The 20,582-nt window shown below is 40.3% G+C and overlaps 1 protein-coding gene across 5 annotated transcripts in view; it reads left to right on the top strand.

Annotated features, from left to right (window-relative positions):
- The window catches only part of YTHDC2 (YTH domain containing 2), a 42,377-nt gene extending 22,025 nt beyond the window's left edge, over positions 1–20,352 (top strand). For 2 of the 5 annotated variants that reach the window (XM_032984086.2, XM_032984084.2), the window contains exons 21-29: positions 365–491; positions 7,293–7,498; positions 8,054–8,249; positions 9,299–9,408; positions 10,896–11,188; positions 11,617–11,794; positions 12,861–13,064; positions 14,888–15,070; positions 16,291–20,352. In XM_032984086.2, the coding sequence (XP_032839977.2) occupies positions 365–491; positions 7,293–7,498; positions 8,054–8,249; positions 9,299–9,408; positions 10,896–11,188; positions 11,617–11,794; positions 12,861–13,064; positions 14,888–15,070; positions 16,291–16,371 (1,578 nt within the window). In that variant the 3' untranslated portion in view covers positions 16,372–20,352. Of the gene's footprint in view, positions 1–364; positions 492–7,292; positions 7,499–8,053; positions 8,250–9,298; positions 9,409–10,895; positions 11,189–11,616; positions 11,795–12,860; positions 13,065–14,887; positions 15,071–16,290 lie in introns of those variants that run through there. The other 3 variants (XM_032984085.2, XM_042787720.1, XM_032984087.2) reach the window with 3 other exon arrangements.
- The last annotated feature ends 230 nt before the right edge of the window (positions 20,353–20,582 follow it).

The following is a 20,582-nucleotide window of genomic DNA, read 5'->3' as shown; positions in this document are numbered from 1 at the left end:
GGGAAGACTTTTTTTAAGATATTTTGTTTATATTTTCAAACCTGGTTAATTCTGAATGTTCTGACAAGGTGCTACTTTGTATTCCGCTACACTGATACCTTAAAATAATGATCTTAACATAACGAACTTTATTATAAAGAAATGATCTTATAATAACATAATGATCATAATGTTAATTTAGGGAATAGGTAAAGAGAATTTAGTATTTAACCAAAAAAATAAGATCTTGTTGGATACATTTAATTTCTTTCAGAATGGTTTTTGCCTTGCTTTATTGATATAAATGTAATTTAAAAAAAAAAAAAGTGCATTTTTTAAATTTTAGTTGAATTAATAGGCAAGTCTAAGCAAATACTCTTTACAGGCATGGCAGAAGGCACGCAGTGATGGCTGGGAGAGAACCTTCTGTGAAAAGAACTTCCTGTCTCAAGCCACAATGGAAATCATCGTAGGAATGCGAACACAGTTGCTTGGCCAGCTTAGAGCCTCAGGTAAATAGCTTGGAAAAAATTCGAATGTAGTTTTCGAGTCAAGTGTATATCTAATACAAGTATATACAAATTGTAACAAGAATAGTGTTCACTGGTATAATTTGCCTTCTTTAATTTGAAACAGACCAGTACACAATCATGCTGGGTATGGTGCACATGCTAGAGGAAGTGTGGCTGGGGAACAGATATTCTAACTGAAAATGCCTTGATTGTTTGTGTCATGGTTTGGGCCTGGTTGGCAGCCAACCACAACGCAGCTGGTCACCCTCCCTTCCCCCTCCCCACCTGGGAATGGGGGAGGGAATTAGAGGGGTGAAGGGAGGTTCGCAGGCTGAGATAGGAACAGTTTAATAATGGCAATAAAACGAGAACAATGACAATGATAGGGAAGAAGAAGAAATATATAAACAGTCAATGTACAGCGTAATTGCTCACCACCCGCTGACCAATCCCCAGCCCGTTCCCGGCCAGTGACCCCGAGATACCAAGATCCCACAATCGCAATCCCGGAAGCAAGAGAGAGAGAGCCCCTTCCCAGCCACCCCTCCTCTATACAGTGAGCATGACGTTCCATGATATGGAATATTTCACTGGCCAGTTAGGGTCAGGTGCTGTGGCCATGCTCCCTCCCTGCTCCCTGTGCCCTTGCGCACGGGCAGGACATGGGGAGTCGGAGAGTCCTTGGAGTCTCGGTAGCAGCTGAAAACGCCAGTGTGCTATCAGCATTCTTCTCATACCAACCCCAAAGCTAAATCCAAAACACAGCACTCATCTAGTCCCTGAAAGGGAATATTAACTCTATTTCAGCCCAAACCAGGACAGTATCCACCCCTTATTCCATATCATTTACGTTATGCTCAAGTTCCATATTACCCAATACAGTCTAATTGAGCATTATCCTTTCTCCTGGGTTTTAGGCATGTGCACACAGACATCATTCCCTCAGTCACTGGGCCATCACTGCAGAATGTATCATAAGTTCATTTGGTTCATAACTTTGGGTTCCATCTGTCATAATAGTCTTTTAAGGCAGGAAGGGTGATGCTTGGTCAGTAGGGAATAGGTGACCAGGTGACCTTGCAGGAGGAAGGCATGCAGTCCCTGTTACAGTTGGAACGGGTGGCTGATACATCTGATGCCCTCTGTATTCATGTTCTATGGGAGTCACTGGGCATCGGTTGCTGAAGCCAATCCTGACTTTGAGTTCATGTGTTCCTTCATGAATACAATGCCATTATATAATATGTGTCAATCATAGCGATATATTGATAGGGCTGTTTGGTGATTGACCTAATACAGTTTAATTTATTGGCTATTTTCACCTAACATTAAGTCCCCTTGAGGCACACATCTGACTTTCCTGTTGTTTTGCATTACTCACCAAGTGCACCCAGGTCCTTGTGCAAAGGTAATTCCACGGATGGGCTTACCTTTACCTGAAGTGGGAATAACACGGACAGTCTTTCCTAGCATGTTGTTAAGGTGCACTACTGGGACTTTATCCCCGTCTACAGTACGCAGAAGGTTGGACTGGGCAGGGCCAGCCTGGTTGGTAGATCCTCTAGTATTGACTAACCAGGTGGCCTTTGCTAAATGTGTGTCCCAGTGTTTAAAAGTCCCAGCTCCCATTGCTCTCAGCATGGTCTTTAGTAGCCCACTGTACCGCTTAATTTTCCCAGAGGCTGGTGTGTAATAGGGAATGTGATATATCCACTCAATGCCATGTTCTTTTGCCCAGGTGTTTATGAGATTATTTCAAAAATGAGTGCCATTATCTGACTCAATTCTTTCTGGGGTACCATGTCACCACAGGACTTGTTTCACAAGTCCCAGAATAGTGTTCCGGGCAGGGGGATGGGGCACAGCATATGTTTCCAGCCATCCAGTAGTTGCTTCTACCATTGTGAGCACATAACGCTTACAATGCCGAGTTTGTGGGAGCGTGATGTAATCAATCTGCCAGGCCTCCCCATATCTATACTTTAACCATCGCCCTCCATACCAAAGAGGTTTCAACCTCTTAGCTTGCTTGATGGCAGCACAGGTCTCACATTCATGGATAACCTGTGATATAATGTCCATAGTTAAGTCCACCCCTTGGTCACAAGCCCGTTGATATGTTACATCTCTTCCTTGATGGCCTGAGTCATCATGGGCCCAGCGAGCTAAACTTTTTGCCCCTCTGTTGCCAGTCCAGATCCACTTGAGCTACCTTAATTTAAGCAGCTTGGTCCACTTGATGGTTGTTTCGATGTTCTTCAGTCGCTCGATTTTTGGGTACATGAGCATCTACATGACATACTCTCACAGACAAGTTCTCTACCCGAGCAGCAATATCTTGCCATAAGTTGGCAGCCCAGATGGGTTTGCCTCTACGCTGCCAGCCACTTTGTTTCCACTGCTGCAGCCACCCCCACAGAGCATTTGCCACCATCCATGAGTCAGTGTAGAGGTAAAGGACTGGCCATTTTTCTCGCTCAGCAATATCTAGGGCCAGCTGGATGGCTTTCACTTCTGCAAACTGACTGGATTCGCCTTCTCCTTCAGCAGCTTCTGTGACCCGTCGTGTGGGGCTCCACACAGCAGCCTTCCACTTCCGATGTTTCCCTACAATGCGGCAGGACCCATCAGTAAACAAAGCATATCTCTTCTCATTATCTGGTAGTTCATTATATGGTGGTGCCTCCTCAGTACGGGTCACCTCTTCCTCTGGTGACATTCCAAAGTCTTTGTTTTCTGGCCAATTTGTGATTACTTCTAATATTCCTGGGTGGCTGGGGCTCCCTATTCGAGCCCGCTGTGTGATGAGTGCGATCCACTTACTGCACACAGCATCCGTTGCATGTGTCGAGGGGACCCCTCCTTTGAACATCCAGCCCAGTACTGGCAGTCGGGGTGCCAAGAGGAGCTGTGCTTCTGTACCAATCACTTCTGAAGCAGCTTGAACCCCTTCGTATGCTGCCAGTATCTCTTTTTCAGTTGGCATACAATGGGCTTCAGATCCTCTATATCCTCGACTCCAGAATCCCAGCGGTCGACCCCGAGTCTCCCCTGGTGCCCTCTGCCAAAGACTCCAGGTAGGGCCATTCTCCCCGGCTGCAGTGTAGAGCACATTTTTAACATCTTGTCCTGCCTGAACCGGCCCAAGGCTTACTGCATGAACTATTTCGTGTTTAATTTGTTCAAAGGCCTGCTGCTACTCAGGGCCCCATAAAAAATCATTTTTCTTCCGGGTCGCTTGATAGAGAGGGCTTACAATCTGACTGTAATTTGGAATATGCATTCTCCAGAAACCCACAACAGCTAGAAAAGCTTGTGTTTCCTTTCTGCTAGTTGGTGGGGACATAGCGGTTATTTTATTAATCACATCCATCAGAATCTGACAACATCCATCTTGCCATTTGATTCCTAAAAACTGAATCTCCTGTGCAGGGCCCTTGACTTTACACTGCTTTATGGCAAAGCCAGCTTTCAAAAGAATTTGCACTATTTTTTCTCCTTCTCAAAAACTACTTCTGCTGTATTTCTCCATACAACGATGTCATCAATGTATCGTATGTGTTCCGGAGCTTCACCCTGTTCCAGTGCAGTGTGGATCAGTCCATGGCAAATAGTGGGACTGTGTTTCCACCCCTGAGGCAGCCGATTCCAGGTGTATTGGACACCCCTCCAGGTGAAAGCAAACTGTGGCTTGCACTCTGGTGCTAAAGGGATTGAGAAGAAGGCATTGGCAACATCAGTTGTGGCGTACCACTTGGCTGCCTTTGACTCGAGTTCATACTGAAGCTGCAGCGTGTCTGGCACAGCAGCACTCAGTGGTGGCATAATTTCGTTCAGGCCCCGATAGTCCACTGTCTGTCTCCACTCTCCATTAGACTTCCTCACTGGCCATATGGGGCTGTTAAAGGGTGAGCGAGTCTTGCTGATCACCCCTTGGCTCTCGAGTTGACGAATCAGTTGGTGGATGGGAACTACAGAGCCTCTGTTGGTACGATATTGCTGCGGTGCACAGTTGTAGTAGCAACTGGCACCTGTTGTTCTTCAACTCTCAGCAGCCCCACAGCAGAAGGATCCTCTGACAGACTGGGCAGAGTGGACAGTTGTTTGATTTCCTCTGTCTCCAAGGCAGCTATACCAAAAGCCCACCGGTAGCCTTTTGGGTCCTTGAAATACCCTCTTCTGAGGTAATCTATGCCAAGAATACATGGGGCTTCTGGGCCAGTCACGATGGGATGTTTTTGCCACTCATTCCCAGTTAGGCTCACCTCAGCCTCCAACACAGTCAGCTGTTGAGACCCCCCCGTCACTCCTGAAATACAAATAGTCTTTGTTGCTTTAAAATTCGATGGCATTAGGGTGCACTGGGCACCAGTGTCCACCAGAGCCTTGTACTCCTGGGGGTCAGATGTGCCAGGCCATCGAATCCACACAGTCCAGTAAACCCAGTTGTCCCTCTCCTCCCCCTGGCTGGAGGCAGGGCCCCTCTAGTATCCATTGTTGATGAAGGGGTTAGTGTAGTCTGTGCGGGTCTCAGGCTCATCTCGGTTACTTACTTCTTGTAAGTACGAACCAGGAGTCCTCCTCATAGGATCGGAAGCCAAGTCAACTCTCCTACTCAGTCGGGGCAACTGTTTACTGGAGATTAGAGCAGTGTTTCTCCTGAAAGAACCTTGATTTTTAGCCATTCTTCCTTCTAACTCTTGAACTCGCTGTCTTAGAAGGTAGGTAGGTTTCCTATCCCATTTCCTCATGTCCTCTCCATGGTCGCACAGGTAATACCATAGGTCTCTCCGTGGTGTATACTGTGTCTCTTGAGAAGGGAACCGTCTGCTCCTGATAGCTGAGACTTTAGTCCATGCAGGCTGAGAGTAAGACATATCCTCTCTGAGTTGGCGGGATAGTTCCTTTAGTTCCTTCACGGCTGCAATGATGGAGGGAGAGAGACTTTCATCATAGTGCCAGAGTCGACGCACCAGCTCATCCACAGTTGGTCCGTCTTCGTCTCTCCAGTCCATTACTGATAATACCTTGGCATGTGATGATGGAGCACTCTGTACCAAATTCCACCACATGGGCCAGGTGCATTGGACTTCATCTGGGTCTGTGGGTAGCTGTGCATCATCTGGGTCAAAATAAACTATTTCCCGCACGGCTAATTCCCTCAAGTATTGGATGCCTCTCTCCATGGTTGTCCACTTGCTTGAATGACATACAAGATCTTCCTTGAAGGGATATCTGTCCCTCATGCCTGACAGAAGTCGCCTCCAAAGGCTGAGGGTCTGTGTCTTTCTTCCAATGGCATTGTCAATGCCCGCTTCCTTAACCAGGGATCTCAGCTGCCTGGTCTCCTTCCCCTCTAATTCCACACTGCTGGCCCTGCTATCCCAGCATCGGAGCAGCCAAGTAAGGAGATGCTCACCTGGACGGCAGCTGAAATCCTTCCGCATGTCTCGCAGCTCACTCAGGGATAGTGATCGGGTGACTACCACCGGTTTTGCCTCCTCCTCCTGTTCTTGTGATGGCCCCGGTTCATCCTCATCCTTTACAAGGCGGGGTGTTTTTTTTGCATATTTTTTCTTCTGTACAGGGGCAACTGACACAGTCATGGGTTGGTTCTCTGGTTCACCCGCAGTACCTGTTGTAGGGGTCGGATTAGCTGCAGTGTCTATTGCCAGAGTTTGAGTGGCGGCAGTGTCTGGTGGGGGTGTCAGAGCGGCTGCAGTGCTTGTTGTTTTGTTCTCTGATCCAGAGACCTCTTTTTTTTGAGGACACTGTATACTGGTGAGCAGGGCTCGGTAGGCATGGGCCAGTCCCCAGCATGTTGCTGTGATCCGTGTCTCTCTTGAGTTACCAGGATGACAGCATACCTTTTCTAAATATTTGTTGTGGTTTGGGCCTGATGGGCAACCAACCCCCGCAGCTGGTCACCCTCCCTTCCCCCTCCCCACCTGGGAATGGGGGAGGGGATTAGAGGGGTGAAGGGAGACTTGCGGGCTGAGATAGGAACAGGTTAATAATGGCAAGAAAACGAGAACAATGACGTCGATAGGGAAGAAGAAGAAATATATAAACAGTCAATGTACAGCGTAATTGCTCACCACCCGCTGACCAATCCCCAGCCCGTTCCCGGCCAGCGACCCCGAGATACCAAGATCCCACAATCGCAATCCCGGAAGTGAGACAGAGAGAGCTCCTTCCCAGCCACCCCTCCTCTATACAGTGAGCATGACGTTCCATGATATGGAATATTTCACTGGCCAGTTTGGGTCAGGTGCTGTGGCCGTGCTCCCTCCCTGCTCCCTGTGCCCTGGCGCACGGGCAGGACATGGGGAGTCGGAGAGTCCTTGGAGTCTCGGCAGCAGCTGAAAACCCCAGTGTGCTATCAGCAATTTTCCCATACCAAACCCAAAGCTAAATCCAAAACACAGCACTCTTCTAGTCCCTGAAAGGGAATATTAACTATTTCAGCCCAAACCAAGACAGTTTGACATGCCATTGGCTTCCAGTGTGAGATATGTTTCCTTGATTTTTTTATGTTTTAATATATTATTTCCATAGGAAATATCTTAGTGTTGTAAAAAGTAGTTCTATTCTGTGTTAATATAAAACCCCTTGTCAGGAAGGATTTCAATATAATGGTTTCTTCTTGGTGCTGTTAAGGTTGGTAGTGATGAAAAATGCAACAAATTTGCAGTTTCGTTCTTTTTTTTTTTTTTTTTTTTTAAATTCCTTTTGAGAAGCAAATAAATAGATCTTGAATACAAGCAAATGTAACACATTTTTGTCCTCTTTTTTCTTCAGGTTTTGTTAGAGCCAGAGGAGGAACTGATATTAGAGATGTTAATACTAACTCTGAAAACTGGGCTGTAGTTAAAGCTGCCTTAGTGGCTGGGATGTATCCCAATCTAGTGTATGTAGACAAAGAAAGCCTGGTTTTGACTGGACCAAAGGAAAAGAAAGTGCGATTTCATCCTACCTCTGTTCTTAGTCAACCTCAGTATAAAAAGGTAAAATTACTTCAAATTTATAGCTCACAAAAAAGAGCAGTATACTCTTATCAAATGTTTTAGAAATGTCTCTTCATAGTTCACAGTACTTTAGAAGCAGCATCTGCATTAAACACTATGTTTTTGGAAAATATTTTTCCTGGCAGTTGATAAAATAATGAATCGAAGTGGGTTTATTTTTTCAGCATTATTTCATCAAAACTTACTTCAGTTAGTCCTTCTTGGTGGAATGAGACAAAATGGTAAAAAGAAAAAAATATGAAATTGTTTTAAAGATGTAACAATTCCTGCTCATCATAGCAGGAAGAAAGTTCTGCTCTGAAATGGATTTTTTTTTTTTTAGATCTTTTTTTAAAGCAAACTATTTTGTTTCAAGGTGGTAGAATATTTTGTGAGTCTGGTTGAATTCTCTCTCGCTTTTTTATTTGTGTGTATAAGCTTATTTGTATATAAATATTTATTTATTTCTACATATATAAAGTAAGAAATACGTTAAAATTTACTTCAATTACAAATAGAGGGAAAAATAGCCTAGTCTTATTTGTTCTTGCACAGATTCCCCCAGCAAATGGGCATGCTGCAGCCATTCAGGCACTCCCTACAAACTGGCTTATATATGATGAAATGACAAGAGCTCACAGGATAGCAAATATCAGATGCTGTTCTGTTGTAACACCTGTCACTGTGTCACTCTTCTGTGGACCAGCTCGATTACCAAATAATGCTTTGCAGGAACCTTCATCCTTTCGAGGTATAGTGGGTTTTGGATTTGGAATGGTTCCATTGGTATATACAAGTGTGTGATATGGGAGGCTTATTTTTCAAGAACATTTAATAAGTGTATTGGCTAAAAATAGATTATAAGCTCTGTAGTAAATGTCTCAAATTTGTGAATCCTTATAGATTTATATCCATAAATTACACTTAAATAATTCTGAAGTCTCAAAAATTACAGTGTAGTTTGTAATGAAATAAAAAGTGCAAACGAAATGTCTAATGACAGTGTTAATGCTGAAAAGTGTATCATGTATGTTTTTTCTACAGACTAGGTTATCTGTTACTTTGAACTAGGTTATTCAAACCGAATAATAATATAGAAGCTATCAGTATGGCAAATAGTCATATGGCTTCCAGCTGAAGCATGCATTTTAAAGATTAGTTTCTACTGATAACTTTTAATGACTATTAGATATATTATTAGCTGGTACTAATAAGGAATATATAGAAATTTCATTTTTTTTAATTTAAATGTAGTGCTGTAGGAATAGATGCTAAAATAATCTATTCTGCTGCCAGTTCTCTAGAAATACAAGTTTGAATCCACTTTATTTCTGAAGCTTTCCTTTCTCTTACCCTTAAAATAGTGTTTACGGTGATTTAATGGCACTTTTTTTAAAAAAAAAGAATCCTACTTAATAGCCATATGTATATATAATTTATTTTTTTCTTAATGAGTCGTTAGATTTGCTGTTTTATTAGGAAATAAAGCCTGGAGAAATGTGTGTTTTTTCAAACAGCTTCAGGAAAAAGTGTGATAATGGCTTGTTGATGTTGAAGGTATATGAGTGAGTCAGATCACATCAATACAGGTGCTTACACAGCTACTTGAGTTCTAACTGAAGCAAAGACTTGGCTGAGGTCTCTGCTGAAAATAAAAAGCGGTTTTATAAATGTTTACATTTTAAAATAAAAAATTAGGGGAAAATTAGTTTATTGCTGGTAATGCAGTAGTGTTTAGGTTTTTTGTATGTAAGTCTAAATCATATAGAAATGTTAATGTACCTTTTATATTTAATTCAGGGGATGGGGTACCTAATGATACCAGTGATAGTGAGATGGAGGACAAAACAACTGCTAATTTGGCATTACTGAAGCTAGATGAATGGCTCCAGCTCAGACTGGACCTTGAAGTAAGTAGTGTATCACTTCAGTGCATGTTTCTTGTAAAAGGATATTTATGTCATGTATTCTTAAAAAGATTTCTCAAAAACAGTTGGGTAGCCAAGAATTTTCTGTAAGAATGGCTGTCACGGTCCACTTCAGTGTCTCAGATTTATAGGACAACATACTCTGTGATTTAACCTTTATTTCATGAGCTCATTAAGAAATAAAACAAACAAACAGGGGCTTAATCCCCTTTTGTCCAGACTAGTCTATTGTGTGCATTCACTTATTCACTATTCAAGTTGTAAAGTAACATATAACCTGTAACTCACTTCATGCACCTATGAGCAAAAAAGAAAAAGAGAATTAGTTACCTAGCTGATGGCGAGAGTGCTTAGATGTCTTCCTGTGTCATGGTGTGTGTGTCCCCTGTATCACACTGGGAAGCAGGAAAGCCTCAGCAGTCTAGCTGCTGTTGGATCCGCTTCAAAGCTTTTTGGGTAAGCTGAGGTTTTATACTTCCAGCTTGGAGGTTTTGTTCATTTCCATAAATTATCAGATTCTGATGAAACTGACAGACAAAAGATAACGGCTGCAGGAGACAGCAAGCTGCAGGTGATTGTAGCTGCATAATGGCCCTTCAGCTCTTTCTGGCCACCCGTCCTGCCTATGTGGTGCTTTTGCTTTGACCTAATGGCACTGCTGCCAGCACATATCAAACCTTAGCATGAACTGCATTAACTAAAATCTGAGCTGGAGTTGAGTGAACAGTCAAAATGACATACTGTGTATTTCCTTCTCTGAGAGGATGACTAAAGTTAGATCAAAATGGAGCACTTGGAGTTCCGGAAAGAAAGCTACTGTCAGATTTTAGAAAAAGGGAAAAAAAAAACCCTTTTGAAGATAGAAGTCTTCAGGTCAATGAGAAACAATGGCTGTGGTAGGAGGTAGTTTACAGGTTATGAAATACCCGGATTTACCAGATTTAACAATAACACTGTCTCTTCTGGAGATGTTGAAAAGTGTGATTTTTTTTTTTTTTTAAATGGATACATTTCTGATAAACATGGGAATTGGACTGTAGTCTTCTGAATTCAGTCATCTCATTTGAGCAGAAGTCTGTGTAAGAAAAATATGTCGCTTATAGCTGTTTTCTCTCAGGTATAAATGAAGAGTGCATGAATACAGGTGGAATTGAGAGGAAGGGCATAAAACGTGATAAAGATAAAATTTAAAAATGAAAAATAAAGAAACCTTTGCATTTACAATATAATTTTAAGTTTGGTGCAGAACTAAATTAAATAAAATGTTTTAAAAATTATCTTGAACCCAAGGAAAGAAAATATAATGTCTTAGTTTAAATGTGGGGTTTCTTCCCCTTCCCCAGCACTTTAGTCTTGCTTTCCAGTTCATTTTAGAATGCCAGATGCTGCCTGATAGGGAAGTCATAGGGTACCCTTACCTGTCTGATCTCATTTTTACTAGTCATTAACAGAATTTAAATTTATTACAGGCTGCTGGTTTGCTGTTTCAACTCCGACAGAAGTGGCATAGCTTATTTCTGCGTCGTATGCGAGCTCCTTCTAAACCATGGTCTCAAGTTGATGAAACAACTGTAAGAGCAATTATAGCTGTTTTAAGTACTGAAGAACAGTCTGCAGGTTTGCAGCAGCCTTCAGGAATTGGTCAGAGACCGAGACCTATGACTTCTGAAGAACTTCCTTTAGCATCTGCATGGAGGTCAACCAACACTAGAAAAAGCTCAGCAGAAACTGAACTCTCTGATGACTCCTCTAATGCTGAAAAGTAAGCTTTTGAGATATTCTGAAGACTGTAGGTTGTAATTTATTTAGCTATAAAAGCCTCACTTGAATTTCTGCTAGTAATAAAAAGGAAGAAACAGTAGAGATACAGTTGAAAGAATTTGTACTGTCCTATGCTGCATTGTAGTTGTGATTTCATTGAGAAGTATTTCATATGTGTGCCTGCTCTTTTGAGAGAGCAGTCAGGAATATTGTCCACGAATTGTGATGTCTGGGAAGAAGTAGCAGAGGAGGTTTAAACTTTAGCATTCAAAACCAATGCATGATCAGTGTTTTTTTAGTTAGTGTTTAATATGTTTTGGAGTTACTGTAATATATATAGTCATGCAATAGGCCGATATGTAGATATAAATCATAGTGTGACTTCTTGTGAAATTCCTGGTCTGTCCTGTATCTACCTTCACTTCTTAGAGTTCTAGTGAAATCTACACCTCCTGCACTTCACCAGCCAAAGAAAAACAAAGAAAAAAACATTTTGCACTCCAAACGAACTTCAGATGACAGGTCAGATCAATCATCCATGAAGTCTACAAACAGCAGTAGCTATCCTAGCCCCTGTGCTAGTCCTTCTTCTCCAATATCTGGAAAGGTAGAGTTCTCATAAACAAATTACTCCACTCTTCAAAATTAATAGAATTTCAGAAATAAATTTGCTGATACCTTTCAGCATCTATCAGGTACTACAGTGATAAATTAAGAACCTAATTTAGGTTTTTATTTTTTATTTTTAACAGCTGCATAGCACTTATTTCTTTCTGGAACATAAAATCTAGACTAAATATCCTTAATACTAGTCTAATAAAAATATTACTCTTTGCAGACTGCTGAGGTAAAGCTATCCAAAACAGAAAAAATTGGATTTTTTTTTTTTTTTTAAAACTTGAAGGTGTATTATTTTATCTTCTAAATTAGTATACAGTACATGCACTTCTGAATTCTTTTGATTCTGCCTTCCTCTGTTTCTGTAATAGCCTACATTAATAATGATTCTCTTTATGTTTTGTGTTATCTGCTTTATAATGACTGCTTGCTTTTTTTGTGAAGGTTATTTTAACAAAGCGCACATTTTTAGTGAGGTTATTGGCATAATTCTCCCTGTATACTATTGGCATAATTCTCCCTATTTCTTGAATAGTAAACTGCAGTAATATTAAACAGATCACAGAGAGGAAAACCCATTGTACCTCTAGGCATGGACTCATTGGAAGATTTAATAATTCCTCTTAAGTCTCTCAGTTTTTAAATTCAGCCAATATAGAAGGGAAAAAACTTACATTTCCTGAAGGTGGAAATGTGAGCCTGTGCTTCAGGCTAGAGTCTAGAGTGATTAATTCTGCGTTATCTGAAGGTGTGTCATACTTCAAAGAATTATAATTAATCATTAGACTATTTAGGCCTGTTCTGCTATACTTGTTTGCTGCCCCTCATGAATGAATTATTATTTTGGAGAGTTTTAAAAGCTTAAAAAATATAAAATGGGTGTGAAATACATTTTAGAAACAAATTCAGATGGTGCCAGCTGATAGATTTTGTGTTGTAGAACTGTGGGAGGAGGGTAAGAGCGCAGTTGAGGAATTTCTGTCTTCATGTGTGTAAATTTTAGAACTAAAGCCTGCTTTATTTTGTTATAGCTTAATTTAATTTAATTTTTCCAGGGTTCAAAATCTCCTTCACCAAGGCCAAATATGCCAGTTCGGTACTTTATAATGAAGAGTAGCAATCTGCAAAACATTGATATTTCTCAAGAGAAGGGTATATGGTCTACTATGCCAAGTAATGAACGAAAACTAAATAGAGCCTTTTGCGAGAGCAGCATGGTTTACTTAATGTTTTCTGTTCAAGGTTCTGGACACTTTCAGGTGAGTCTATAGTTAACACTAAGTATTAGTTTTGGTTGGTGGAGAGTGCATCAAATGACTATGTGTAGTATGGAGGTTTTTGCTTATGACTTCTGACCTTCTAATAGGTACAGTGTCTGGTTGTTGAGTAAAGGGTACTTCATTCTCTGAAATATGCTCTTTTAGCTAACTGCGTTTGTCACTCAAAGGCTAAGACTGAATTGTCTCTAAACATTCTGACTCAGAATAATGTTTATACCCTACCTTAATCCTTTAAAACAACAACAAAACAAACAAATCCAAACAAAGCTGGGATTGCTATTCTTTTCTCTGCATGCCAAAATAAATACTGTAAGCGAACAAGCAGTTTTAACAAAGTCATAGCTTTCCAAAACTAGGAAACTCATAAATGTCTATTACAAATTTTAATAAAATTTGTTTTGCCTGAAACGTAGTTTCTAAAAGATAGGAAGCTGGAAAGTCATGGCAATGATTCTTCCAGAGCTGTGTCTTGACTTCAGGTTTAGCAAGGTATTTGTCAACAATTTGTTGACAAATTTGTAGCAAATTTGAAGTTAAAGACTTGACCCGGTAGTGAAAAGCTGCAGGTTAGCTGTGTTGTAGAGTGGGCTAAACTCTGTTGTTCCAGGTAAAAAATGTTCAACTTACCTCTTTATATATAAACTATTCATAAAAGTCAGCTAAACTGAAAATCTAATGAACTAGCCCAAATACAGCTGTCTTGTGATTCCACTGAAGGATTATGGTGACATGTACATATGATGATTTGGCAAATGCAGATTTAATGTTGGAAAGTAATTTTCAGTCTGCCAGTTGATACTGAAAATGGGCTGTTGTATTGGTGCTCTTAGATGAGAAAGCTTAGAGGGGAAGACATGCTGAAGTCAGGAGTGTAGGTGGTTGATGTTACCTTGCTGTTCCAGTTTTGACAGTGAACATTCATCAGAGTGTGAGATTGACATTCCCATTAATAGTCTCTAGTACCAAGTGGCTCTTTACTTGCCACCTTTATTTTTCCTCTGTTCCTTTTATTAATTTTCATTTAAGTCTGGCTTAAGCTATGTAGGACTGCATGGCTTACCACACTAGTGTGTCCTGGCAACTTAAGAAGTGCACTGCATCTCTTGTACTGCTAAGTTGTAACTGTCATAAATTTGCCTGAATAGTCGATAAATTGTGTGTGTGGTAGGGTTTTTTGTTTTGTTATTTTTGGTGCGTGGGCAAGTAGCAGAGCCCTTAAGGTAGAAGCAATCTTGGGATTTCTTCCATTTTCTTTCTGATTACTTGTCATGTTGGAATTTCTTCTGGCTTTGTTGAAGAAGGAAATAAAAGCAGAGTTGACTTCTTTCTTTGAAGAACACCTACTCTTTCTTAATTCTTTATGAAAGTTTGTTAACATAGAGGGAACATGGGAAGGAAGGAATGGATTTCTTCAAATAATACTTAAAACTAACAAGGAATAGCTAGTGGACTGTTACATAGTGGAATGTTCATCTTGATTCCTTTCCCTTCAAATGTTTTTACAACAACTTTTCAGCCTCTGTTACAAAGCTTAAAAAATTTGTAATTGTGAGAGATTAATTGAAAGACATTCTCTGTGGTCACACTTTAGAAAGCATATTTGAAATGGAGAAACAATTTATACTACTTTCAACTTTCCAGATGTAAACATTTTAAAAGATCCAGCTTCATGAGGGAGAGCGTGTGAATCACTTTTAAACTAATTTGAAAGTTTCATATGAAGTCCAGTCTTTAATTAATTCCATTGTAAGCAGGTATACTCTAATTATGTCTTTCCTTTCATACTTGAATTTTTACTCCAGGGTTTTGCTAGAATGGCTTCAGAGATAGGGTGTGAGAAAAGTCAAGACTGGGGATCTGCTGGTTTGGGAGGTGTATTTAAGGTGGAGTGGATCCGAAAAGAAAGCATTCCTTTTCAGTTTGCATATCATTTGCTCAACCCTTGGAATGACAATAAGAAAGTACAAATAAGCAGAGATGGCCAGGTAACGTTACTCTCTTCTAAAATCTTCTTTACTTGTTGGGACTGTGTATTGTTTATTAGCTTGCTTAGCCTTGACATTTATCTCAACTGTCCTCATATATCTGTTAATCTGAGTGACAGTTTGCTGGTGCACATTGTACATTCTGCTAATGCATTATGGTTGAAGTAATGGAGGCTTTTTGATAAAATCAAAGCAGTTTCTTCCTTAATATGTATATAAAAAAAAAAAAAAAGATGTAAAGCTGGATGCTTCCAATAGTAAAAGCTTTTTGGAATTTGTAATTTTGGTTCTGGATATTTGTTCCTTGTTTGGTTCAGATTTGTTACCCAAGATAGTCTGTCACACCCAAATAGCCATTCATAATTATAGCTATGAGTTTTCTGTAAAGCCTGAAGAGATTTGAGGTAGAATAAAGCTTAAGACAGTTCTCCAATCTGTTGAAGTTGAATGCAACTACAAAAAGTTGGAAGAGTATTGGCACAAGAGTTCTCTGTGGCAGTTTCAGCGTTCTCTCCAGTCCTGCTCCCAAAATATCTCCTTGATCTGAGATTCTAGAGCTAACCTTTTTGTATCATCTTATTACTACTTCCCCCAAAACTCCCCAGATGTAAGAATGAGTGAAAGAACATACTGTAAGAACGGGGAAGGGAACATAACACGTGATGGAGCTAACCATGCTCCTGTTTTAAGTCTCTCTAAAGATCTAAAGAGTCTTAGCAATCTCAAAACCAACTGGTTTATATTAGTATCTGTGATTCCACTGACAGTCACTGTATTACCTGTGACCTGCCTTTCCACATTCTCCACCATACTTGAGGAAATGAAACTCAAGGGATGTGGAGAATAATGAACTTTAGTTACTAAGTGACCTGTGGAAGGTAAAAAGTATATGATGTATATGATCTTGTATATGGTGGTGATGTGTTCACTCATAATTCTATTCTTAAGAACTGACGTCTTACTGTGAATGAAAAAAAGCCTCCAACAACTTGTAGGCCAGGGATGCATATGAAAATTTTTATCTCCTCTTAAGCTCTAGCAAAAAACCCATATAGTGTGGGGAATTCAAATGTGTGTCTCAATAACAAAAGGAATGAGTTCTTTCAGAAAGACTGAAAGCAGTCACTAATAACTTAATCTAACAATTTTGTTATAAATAGTTTCTATATGTTCAACAGTAGCAGGGCAAATGACTTCTCTAATTTCCTGCTAATTTCTAGGAGCTGGAACCACAAGTTGGAGAGCAGTTGCTGCAGCTTTGGGACCGTATTCCTTTGTCAGGAAAAAAATCAACTGATTGAGCATGTCAAGTAATGTGATAGAGGTAGTTATTTCATGCATTACTTGCCATTTTTATGGTAGAGGAAAAGCTCTCTATATGCATTGTATTGTTACAGTACTGGCTTTCCTTTGTAGTTTGTGGAAGAACTAGTACACTTAATACTAAATATTACCTTCCTTTTGATTTTTCTTATTTAGCTGTGGTTGTTGAAATATAATCTATAACTACTAGAACTAGCAGTGTGTCTATAATATAAAGATGAGGAAGAAGGTGGTGCAACAAGCTCCTGAGGTTGTTAGCCATGCTGTGCAGCTAGCGTTGGAAAAATAAGAGGGAATTATTCTGGGTTCAGTATTTCCTTGTCTTAACAAATGTCACAACATTACTCACCAGCCTCTTTTTGACTGAATTATTTTTTTACAGTAGTGTACAGTTGATACTTAAAAACATGGTTAAGTTCAAAATTAAGTTTGAAACAATGGACCACATACAAGGTTTTCGTGGGTTTAAAATAGCGCATCAGACAACTTAAATATAGTTTACATTTAAAGCTTTATTGAAACAGCAAAATATATGAGAAACCACTGTAATATTAATTAATATTGTAGCTTGTATAAAATAAAAAAATTGAGAATAGATGTCTCCAAATATATTGAAAGATTCCATAAGTGTTTGTTGAATTTCTGTACGCACAGTGCAAGAGAGGAGGATATATTCATACAAACAACAGGGCAACTGGAGAATGTAAAATTTTAATTTAAATATATAAGTGAAAGGGGCATTGAGACTTTAGATAGTGTCTTGGTCTAGCAGTATTTCCAGTTTCAGTTATTTTTCATCTTTTAAAGGTACTTACACTTTGGCGAGCTGAAACAGTCTTTTAGAGGCCTGCTGCCAAATTCTACTCTTGTTTGCTAACTTAGGCATTATTAGAAGATTTTTATTTCTTTCAAAAAAAAACCTAAAAGTACGACTTTCTTCATCTTTCAATGTAGTCTTTGTGCCTTCTCTCTATACCTCTTTTTTCAGTTTCTTTCTTCTTCTATACTACTATTGTTTTGTTTTATTTGGCTTCTCCTTAGTTGTTAATATAGTGTACTATAAATTCAGTCTGCTCACTCTCAGCCCTATGTTTTTGGTCATCTGCTTCTGAGTCTGTACTTTTCCATGCTTCCATGTTTTCCATGTCTGCTAAGAATATTCACACAGTTCAGAGTACCCTATGTTTTCATTCTTGCATTCTGTGCCATGACTTCCATACTTAAACAGTTGTTTTTGCCTTTGCAAGACTAACTGTGTTCTAGTAAGGCTAGTATTGCCTAATACAGTATTTCTGGAGATGGTGCGTACAGTGGAGCTAGGAGGCTCATATCGCCTTATATGATACTTCCAGGCCTGTGCCCACAAAGGAGTGTGAGGCGATATCACCTTCTACAGGATTCCCGGGCTGCATGCACAGCCAGGACAGAGCTGGCACAGAGGGGCGGCAGAGGTGGGGTGTCATGTTTAGTTAACAAGCCCAAATAGTGCTTCTGCGGGTTGATAAAGAAGGACAGTCCAGCCAAGGAATTTGCATTCCCCAAGGTCGTCGGCTGGTCTGGGCCACTTGTCTGAAGAAGAGGTCCTGACCTGCTGCCTGCCTGACAGCCATGGTCATGTAAGTCTTTGCATGCCCAGACGTTAGGTCTAGCCCAGTATTACCTGGCTTGCTGTTGTTACGGCCCAGATAATTGTACTGATCAATATTTTTTTCAGTACTGTTATTTAGAGACAAAGTGTTTATCCCTGAAGCTGTGGTCTGGTGTCTGTTAACATATCCTGAACCTGTAATTTGTTAGGGCTTCCTTAAGCCCTTACACTCTGGTGTCAGAAGTGGGATACAGTGCACTGCATCATGACCAGCCCTGACCCTGCAGTGGGTGCCCTAGTTGAATATTTGGGGACCTTGCCCTGCCCCGCATGTCAGATTCTACTTTGATTAGAGAAAATCAGAAAGACAGTAATATGAAGGGAGAATTACCCTGCTTATATCTCGTAGCTCATTTCCTTAGAGATACTGAGCAGTGTTTGAAAGCAGCCCAAGCCCAAGTTGACTACCTACGAAAAGAACTGGCCCACACCCAGCAGGAAACGGGCTGCAATAGAGAAGACTCTAGCCCCTGCCTGTGTTAAAAGCTGTCAGGCTAATGTGAAGAAACTATAGCAACACATGGTCCCCCATGCAGCAGTACCTGTCTGGGAAAAACTTGACCATTGTCTGGAAGCTGTGGAAAGGGGAATTTCTTTATATAGAGACCTTGAAGACAGAGATGATACTTCATCCAATTCAGATGCAGACAATGCTGTGTCAGAGTCCTCCCTTCCTGAAGACTTACTAATCCAACCAGTTGTTAAAACAGAGTATGATGCTATTGGAGGTATGACAGGTGCCTCTACATGCTGCTTCATGAGCACAGAACTAGACAAAACAAGTTGGTGCTATCACAGATTTGTTACTGTGGATTATTTAACCTGGCTTGCAAATATGTTATGTGACAGGAGAGACACCATCTCAGAATGGAAAGCCTGGAGACTCACTTTGGGGTCTGGGATCCAAGTACACCTTTCAGCAGGAAGTGTGGACACTGTCTTCTGGGCAGCATTAGCTTATATTCAGAGAAGTACGCTGAGATGACTGATGACCCCTGGCTATGCCCTGGGCCAGTCCCACAGATTTGGAATCGAGCATCACTAGGCTGGTTATCAATCATGCTTTAGAAGTAGCCCCTGTGACAGAGGAGGATCTATGTGGATATTGCCCCATGTGGCCCAGAGGTGCCCACTACTCAGAAAGGGTTTAAAGTCAAGCACAGCACCCAGCCACATGTCGGCCCACCTCTTACAAAAGGTAGCTTCTGCTGTGCCCATTCATACCTCAAATCCAAGTAGTTAAAATGCCCCTAAGCATGTGTGAAGAAGTGCAGAGAAGATAATTATGAATTGAGATGCTTTTAAGTACCCTTGAAACTACTTTCCTCTTCTTCCATGGTTTGTCAATGTTTTCATGGAGATCAGACTTCATACAGTTGGTTTAATTCTAGCAGATGTTGTAGCAGATATTTCAAAACAAGGTTCACATGATTTTGCTTGTTTCACATGTCTTTGTTTTAATGCTTTTAATGCTGATAGCAGTAGGATAAATCTATGCTGACAGTGTAGACAGTTACTTAATACTTTCTGGTTCTGAGAAGGTGAAAATCTGTTGTTCAGTTGTACTCTGTCTTCCTTTCCTCTTTGTATTTTCTGCTTTTTCTCCATTTCCCATGAAGTTGCACATTAGTTCATGGATATGCATTTAGGGTTGCTATTAGTATATGAGCTCAGGAATGACCATATCAGAGTTGAGCAGTGTCCAGAGAACGGATCCAGGGGACTTTCCTTGAAGCTACCGAAGCATCAAAAGTTCATCTGTAAGGAGATAATTATGCTGGTTTTTAAATGATGATTTAAAAAGAAAAGGTTACCTCTGATCTCTCTAGTTGTATGCTCAGTGCCACAGTGTATCAGTGCTTCCTAATGACTTCTGAGACCACCTTTATAAGACAGAGTTAACCTGCAGTTGCTGCTGCCCATCCTATGGACTTCTGTCATTCGGTAACAATAACATGGTCTGTAAATCAGAAGGTAAATGCTTTTTCCATAAACGGCAATAGTGCAACACTTCTATGCCACAGTCTGCAAGGAACATCATATAGTATATTTTATATCTATAGTATATTTAAGGGTTTTATAATTGAACTAAATTACTAGAAGGGGTGATTTTGAATGAAATAATACTGAACAATGTGATTCATACTAATCTTGTTTTGCTGTGCATAGTCATTTGCAGAAATATGTTATTTCTAAATAAAATTACATGTTATGTCATTCCTTTCTAATCTGAAATGAACAACTGTTTCTTGGTAATACCATAGTAATGCACATTTCTGAATTGTAACTTTCAATAAATCAGAATAAATTATTTTTGAGTGAGTTTGGCTGAATGTCTACAACAAAATATTCCACTCTTGAAACTCAGAGGAAAGTTACCTTTTTTTCTCCGATAAACTTCTGTTGTTTTTCTGCATTGTCATCCATACAAATTTTGCTAGGTTTCATCCAGTTGTCGTGGTTTGGGCCTGATGGGCAACCAACCCCCGCAGCTGGTCATCCTCCCTTCCCCCTCCCCACCTGGGAATGGGGGAGGGGATT

The sequence above is a fragment of the Tyto alba genome, unplaced genomic scaffold (assembly GCF_018691265.1).
Source record: "Tyto alba isolate M040663 unplaced genomic scaffold, T.alba_DEE_v4.0 Super-Scaffold_13, whole genome shotgun sequence".
Taxonomy (NCBI): Eukaryota; Metazoa; Chordata; class Aves; order Strigiformes; family Tytonidae; genus Tyto; species Tyto alba.
Note: the sequence above shows the minus strand (reverse complement) of the source record. Positions and strands in the feature narration are given on the sequence as shown.